At 52.2% G+C, this 7,608-nt stretch overlaps 1 protein-coding gene across 1 annotated transcript; it reads left to right on the top strand.

Moving 5' to 3' along the window:
- Positions 1–2,946: 2,946 nt before the first annotated feature.
- On the top strand, positions 2,947–6,548 carry LOC146648079 (uncharacterized). The gene is made up of 3 exons (XM_085390047.1): positions 2,947–5,287; positions 5,597–5,671; positions 5,834–6,548. Exons 1-3 carry the CDS (start codon positions 3,174–3,176, stop codon positions 6,546–6,548), a joined length of 2,904 nt encoding a protein of 967 aa, XP_085246173.1. The 5' UTR covers positions 2,947–3,173.
- Positions 6,549–7,608: the final 1,060 nt, after the last annotated feature.

Raw genomic sequence — 7,608 nt, 5'->3', positions numbered from 1 at the left:
GCGTTACAATAATTGTTACTGTTTTTATTATCACACCACATTACACACACTGGTCACTTCATTAGTTACAGCAATTCAACTGCTTGCCAACGGAAATATCTTGGCCGGTCACGTAGCAGCGAGTCAATGCTTAAGCGTGTCGAAATCACGAACTGCTGAAGTTCAAAGCGAGCAAAGGTGATTTAAGTGACGTTGAATGTAATATGGCTGCTGGTGCCAGACAGCCTGGTCCGAGTACTCCACAAACTGCTGATCTGCTGGGATTTTCCCACACAATCATTTCAAGGTTTTACAAAGAATAGTATGAAAAAGAGATAATGCTTAATGACCAGCAGCAGTTCTCTTCAACAAAATACCTTGTGTGTGTCAGACATCAGAGGAAAATGCCCAGGATGCTTTGACCTGATAAGAAGATAACAATAGCTTAAATAACCACTTTTTACAACCAAGGTTTGCAGAAAAGCGTCTCTGAATGCAGAAGACCACGCCAGGCCCCATTCCTCTTAGAACAGAAAAATGAGGCTACAATTCACATGGTCGGGTAGGGGATATTTTCTTGTATGGTGAATATATATTAAAGATTATCTTATGCCATATCGTTTATCTTAGCTTTTTGCGGTTTGTCCAGTCTTTTCACCATTTCACATGTTGCAGCTTACATAGAAAGTTTGCAGTGTCAGCTAAAGTGCTGTAGAAATGAACAAAGAATTTAAGATTTTGTAGAAAAATCTTTGATTATTACTTTAAGACTTCAAATACATATACATCACCAGCGTTTCACCAATGGAACAAATTCTGGCTACCTTAAAATGTACTGAGCTCCATGATATTACAAAAAGGATATCTTTATTATCTGTGATATCAGATTCACTATCATATATTAAATATCAAGAGAGTAGATTTAAACCTTTGGGATTTACACAGGGGGAAAGGATGTATCCACTTCCCCCTCTGAAATTCATCAAAATCGAGATAAGAGTTCTTTCAAGTGTTGAGCTGTGCAGGGTATTAAGTAACACAAGGTCAAATTCAGTGTTCATGTAAGATTATGGAAATGTCAGTCTATTTCCTTCCTCTCATCTCGGTAGTTAAGAACAGTGAGAGCACAGTGGTTAAGTATGTCATACACAGATAGATATGTTAATTGTATGACAAGCACCTATTTCAGCCACATGCCTGCTCATTTGTAGTCTTTCAATCAGACAGGTTGTAATTTCTGTATAATTACTTCCATTAGCATGAATTGCTCTTCTGATACTTGAGTATGTGATGACATATAAATTGTGACTGCAGATAGTGGAGCATGGGCATCAAAAGTGCTTGAATCTTCCCTTTCAAAAGAGTTTGACGCCATTTGAAGAAAATAAGGTATTTATTGAGTTTATTTGTCGTTATCAGAGCACAAAAAATGAATATAATGTCAGCTTTGGGGCAAAATGTGAACTAAAGTTGATGCAATTCCCCAGTAAACTGTTCTACCAGCACAAAAAGAAGTTTAGATTGTTGCCACATTATCTTCAATGATTCACAGCAATGGCCACATCTGTTCTGAATCTTTTATTTTATCACCGAATCCTTGCTTAGGTTGATCTTCTTGTTGCCTTTGAACCATGAGTTTTAGAAGAGGAAGATGGAATCAATTTTTTATCATTATTTTCTTATCTTAAGTATTTTTTATTTTCAGCAACTTGAAGCATTCAAATATTATTATGCATTATAAATAGGATAGAAGCAGGCCTTGTTTTGTTTTTCTTTTCTGGTATAAAATATTCACTCAACAGACTCAAAAGGCAGCTCTAACACAACGTGTTGTTTTCTCATTTGTGAGCACTTTATGTGGTGACCTTGGAATTCTGCCTCGAAAGCACGAGGATTACAATAGCTTCTAGGTTTCTACAATTAAAAAAAAACAGGAGAAGCTCATAGAAACATATCAAAACACCACTACAGCAAAACATGCCTTACATTTACTGTATTTCACATCAAAACAATGTTTTTATAACCTTTGATGAACGCTGCTACTATCTTCTTTAAAAAAAAGCATCCTCTGAATCTTTAGTTAAGCAAGTATTTAAATAAAGCTAGTGAGCCATTTTAGAGAAAGATTAAGGGGGGGGGGGGGCATTTAAGGCATCTCATGGTACAAATTAAACCAGTATAAAATATTCTAAATGTAGACAAATAACACTGGCAAAACAGCTTTAAGAGCCATGTCATTTGGTTCTTTTTTTGTCAGACACTGTGGATTACGATCTCAGCAGATAAAACAGTGGAATTAGCAATGCAGGTAAACAGTTTTTAAGCACTGAGACATTCTTTTTAGCTTTATCTCCTAGACTGCGCTGATAGCTATTGTGGATGTAACCTGCCTAGATCGAGCTCTCCCTGGAGTTTCCGCTATCTCTCCATCCTCTGTGCCAGAGATCTGCTGAATGACAAACTATACCGTTCTCTGTGGATCAATGGCTCATAAGTATAAACCAATTTCCTTTACAAACTGTACTTTGGGAAATAGACAGACACTCTGCCTTGGGAGCCTGACACTGCACAAGCTTTCGCAGCCCATTATTCATTTTAATGTTGTGGAACTTTGATAGAAGCACAGAACTTTCGAGATTAGGCTTAGAAGTAAATCTGCAAAAGTAAACTTCATGTCAGAAAATGTTTCACATAAGAGGCATCAAGAGAAATCTTTAGACAGCCGGGGTTCGTTTGTTATATATATATATTATATATAATACATTATACAAATGGTAATAGCGAAGAGTGGTATATTTCACATTGTTGCCAAGAATGCATTTTATGATTGGGCTGTTTGTTTTTCTCTTTCTTCATTATGAACTGCAAACATGTGAAAAATCTGAAACTTGTTTTGAATGGTTATGTTATCATCCATCTTTTTTGTTTCGGTTTTTTCTTTGTATTATAAAGCCTTCTGTGGCGGAGGCGTGGCCCCGGGCGCAGCTGCAGGGGAGGAGTGGAGCGGAAGGCTCAACAGGGCGGCGCTGCGAGGCCGGTAAGAACAGCTGATGTTGTTTATGGACTGATGATGGTCTCCCTCCGCTGTGTTTATAGTGAGACGAGGAGGAGCGGCCAGAAGAGAGATCAGCTGGGCTCGTGAGCTGTCAGACTGTGTGACTGAGTCAGCTGTCAAAACAACAACACTTGAATAAATGTGGAAGTTGGCTGTACCTACCTGTGTGTGCGTGTGTCTGTGCCTGGTGTATTCCACAAGTGGTGCCGAAACCCAGGAAAGTGCCGGTGGGGAAATGTCCGACCCACAGGCCGCGCCACCCGCCCAGCCTCTGCAATTCTTGGCGCAGATGCTGGCGGAGATGGCGACGATGAGCCGGGATCAGGCGGCCGACCAGCGTGCCCACCTGGCCGCGCTGCGGGAGCAGACGGACCGGCAGACGCAAGTTCTGGAGCGGCTGGTCGGGGCCGCTGCCACGCCGAAGCCCTCGCCACTGTCGGTGGCGGTGCCCCGGATGGGGGACGGGGACGACCCACAGGTTTTTTTGGAGACCTTCCGTGCCACGGCGGAGGCTTGCCAATGGCCGCGGGAGGAGTGGGCTCCGCGGCTGCTCCCCCTGCTGTCCGGGGAGGCACAAACAGCGGCCCTGAGTCTGCCTCCGGTGTCGAGGAGCAGCTTCGCGGACGTGAGCCGGGCGGTGGTGGACAGGCTAGGGCTCACCGCCGAAGACCACCGCCGGCGGTTCCGGGCCTGTCGGCTGGCTACAACGGACCGACCATTCGCCTGGGCCCGGCAGCTGCGCGACGCGGCGGTACGCTGGCTGCAACCGGGAACATCGGAGGGGGAGACGAAGCTGGTGGACAAGGTGGTGCTGGAGCAATTCACGGAGGGATTGCCAGCGGAGACGGCGAGATGGGTCCGGTGCCACCGGCCCGCAAGCTTGGAGGTAGCGGTGACGCTGGCGGAGGACCACCTTGCCGCTGGAGCAGGGGAACCCGGGGACGCCGGACGGAGGCCGAACAAACAGGCCCCAGTGCCGGCCCCGAGGCGCCGTGTGCCGGCACCAGGGCAGGCAGAGCGGCTGCCGGCACTGAGCCCCACTAACCCTTTCGCAGCGTTGGTGCCGTCCAGGGGAGCCAAGCCAAGTGGAGCCGCCCCCGAGCCACGGAGAGCAGCACAGACGCCGGGGCCGGAGTGTTGGAAGTGCGGGCAGCCGGGGCACCTGAGGAGGGATTGTCCGCTTATGGAAGTGGGGCAGGTGTTTCGTGTTGCTGGCGTCCCAGCACCCTCCCCCGGTCCAGGAGGGACATACAGTATTCCGGTAAGGACTCGAGGGGGTATACGCCAGGCGTTGGTGGACACGGGCTGCACGCAGACCCTCGTACACCAAAGCTTGGTTCGCCCCGGGGCATTGCTGGAGGCAGAACGGGTGGAGGTGAGGTGTGTGCATGGTGACGTTCACAGGTATCCCATAGTGCCGCTGTTATTAAAGTATAAGGGCAAAACGCATAGAGTAACGGCGGCGGTTAGCCCGCGCCTGTCGCACCCCCTGATTCTGGGTACCAATTGGCCGGGGTTTCATCAGCTACTGGGACAGTACGCGGGGGTGCGATCACGACCGGAAGCGGAGTGTAGCGTGTGCGCGGCGTTCAGCGGTGACGCGGGGTCGTCCGACACTGACTCCGGGGGGGAGGAGCCGGCTGGTCCCTCACGGGACGTCCCGCCGGCCCCCGAAGTGTCCCCCATGGGTGATTTCCCACTGGAGCAGTCTCGTGACGGCACCCTACGCTCAGCCTTTGACCAAGTTTTGGCTATTGATGGTCACGTGGTGCGCCCTGAGGCCGCGCAGACCTACCCGCGTTTCGTCTTATTAAACGACCGATTATATCGAGTGAGTCGTGACACTCAGACAGAGGAAACACACACCCAGTTGTTGGTGCCGCAGGGCCGCCGGGAAACGCTTTTCCAGGCGGCCCACTATAACCCCATGGCAGGGCATATGGGCTATGAGAAAACTCTGGAGCGAATAACGGCCCGATTTTATTGGCCGGGCATCCGAGCGGATGTGCGCCGCTGGTGCGTGTCCTGCCCGGACTGCCAACTTGTTAACCAGCTGGCCATACCGAAGGCGCCGCTGCGCCCTCTCCCCCTCATTGAGGTCCCGTTTGAGCGCATCGGCATGGACCTCATCGGGCCGTTTCACCGGAGTGCACGCGGCTACCGCTTTGTGTTAGTCCTGGTGGATTACGCAACGCGGTACCCGGAAGCAGTTCCGCTGCGCACCATCTCTGCAAAGAGTGTGGCGCAGGCACTGTTTCAGGTCATCTCCCGAGTCGAAATCCCGAAAGAGATACTGACTGACCAGGGCACGTCGTTTATGTCTCGTACACTGCGGGAACTGTACGAATTACTGGGCATTAAATCTATTCGGACCAGCGTCTACCACCCTCAGACTGACGGGCTGGTGGAGCGGCTGAATAAGACTTTAAAGTCCATGATTCGGAAGTTCATTAACGAGGATGAACGCAATTGGGATCACTGGCTAGACCCTCTGTTATTCGCAGTGCGGGAGGTGCCCCAGGCCTCCACGTGATTTTCTCCCTTTGAACTGCTGTTTGGCAGGAGGCCACGTGGGGTGCTCGACCTGATTAAAGAAAGCTGGGAGGACGGTCCGAGCCCCGCCAAAAATGAGATTCAGTACGTGTTGGACCTGAGAGCAAAACTCCACACTTTGGGGAGGTTGTCACGGGAGAATTTGCTCCAGGCTCAGCAGCGTCAGCAACGCCTGTATGACAGAGGGGCTAGGCTCAGGCAATTTTCACCGGGAGATAAAGTGCTTGTGTTACTCCCTACTTCCAGCTCGAAGTTGCTCGCCAAGTGGCAAGGACCCTTTGTGGTCACACGGCGAGTCGGGGACGTGGACTATGAGGTCGCTCGGTCGGACAGGGGAGGAGCCACGCAGATTTATCACCTCAATCTCCTCAAACTGTGGCGAGAGGTTGAAACCGCTTCTCTGGTGAGCTTGGTGAAGGAGAGAGATGAGTTGGGGCCTGAGGTGCCAAATTCTAAGATTCCCACCTCCCTCCCTTGTGATGACCATCTCACACAGGCCCAGAGAGCGGATGTTGTCGCGTTGCAACAGCGTTTTGCGGACGTGTTCTCCCCCCTGCCCGGCCGGACGTCCCTCATCGAGCACCATTTCGTGACGCAGCCCGGCGTGACGGTGCGTTCACGGCCCTACAGGCTCCCGGAGCACAAGCGAAAAATCGTGCAGAGGGAATTGGCGGAAATGCTGAGGATGGGAGTAATAGAAGAGTCGCACAGCGCCTGGTGTAGCCCCATCGTTCTGGTGGCGAAGAAGGATGGGTCTGTATGGTTCTGTGTCGACTATCGCAGGGTGAACGAAGTGTCACGCTTTGATGCCTACCCCATGCCTCGGGTCGAGCTCCACCGCATGAAGGATGCCAACGCCCGGATCACCCGGTGGTATCTGGCGTTGCAGCCCTTTAAGTTCAAGGTGTTAGGCACGGCCCGCTTTTTCACGACACTGGACTTAACCAAGGGCTATTGGTAGATTCCCTTGTCTGCCGAGGCCAGGGAGAAAATGGCCTTCTCCACTCCGTACGGTTTGTACCAGTTCGTGACACTTCCGTTTGGCCTGTTCGGGGCCCCGGCCACTTTCCAGCGTCTCATGGACCGGGTACTGCGTCCGCACGCAGCGTATGCTGCCGCCTACCTGGATGACGTGATCATCCACAGCGACACCTGGGCGGAGCATGTGCTGCGGGTGGCCGCGGTCCTGGAGTCCCTGAGGGGGGCGGGGCTCACGGCCAATCCGAAGAAGTGCGCGGTTGGACGGAGGGAGGTGCAGTATCTGGGGTACCACCTGGGGGGCAGGCAGGTGCGTCCACAGGTGGAGAAGACGCCGGCTATCGCATCCTGCCCGCGCCCCAAGACGAAAAAGGAGGTGAGACGGTTCTTGGGGTTGGCGGGTTACTATCGTCGCTTTGTGCCGGGGTTTGCGCAGCTAACCAGCCCCCTGACCGATCTCACTCGAAAGGGTGCCCCGGATCTGGTCCAGTGGACGGGGCCGTGCCAGGCGGCGTTTGTGCGAGTGAAAGACGCTCTCTGTGGGGAGCCGCTGCTTCACACTCCTAACTTTTCCCTCCCTTTTGTTCTGCAGACTGACGCCTCGGACAGAGGGCTGGGAGCCGTTTTGTCCCAGCAGGTAAGGGGGGCCGACCACCCTGTCCTATACATCAGCCGGAAGCTAGCAGAGCGCGAGCGCCGGTACAGCATCGTGGAGAAGGAGTGCCTGGCCATCCGGTGGGCGGTCGGCTCCCTGCGCTATTACCTCCTGGGACGCTCATTCACCCTCTGTTCGGACCACGCCCCGCTGCAGTGGCTCCACCGCATGAAGGATGCCAACGCCCGGATCACCCGGTGGTATCTGGCGTTGCAGCCCTTTAAGTTCAAGGTGATCCATAGGCCGGGGGCGCAGATGGCAGTGGCCGATTTCCTCTCTCACTCGCGGGGGGGGGGGGGGGGGGGAGTTGGCTCGGCCGGACGGCTCCCCGGCCTCGAACGGGCGGTGGGGGTGTGTGGCGGAGGCGTGGCCCCGGGCGCAGCTGCAG

Source organism: Rhamphochromis longiceps, linkage group LG18 (assembly GCF_057381845.1).
Source record: "Rhamphochromis longiceps isolate RC_006_pf linkage group LG18, R_longiceps_female_GT1.1, whole genome shotgun sequence".
Lineage (NCBI taxonomy): Eukaryota > Metazoa > Chordata > Actinopteri > Cichliformes > Cichlidae > Rhamphochromis > Rhamphochromis longiceps.
This window is presented reverse-complemented; position numbering and strand designations above follow the sequence as displayed.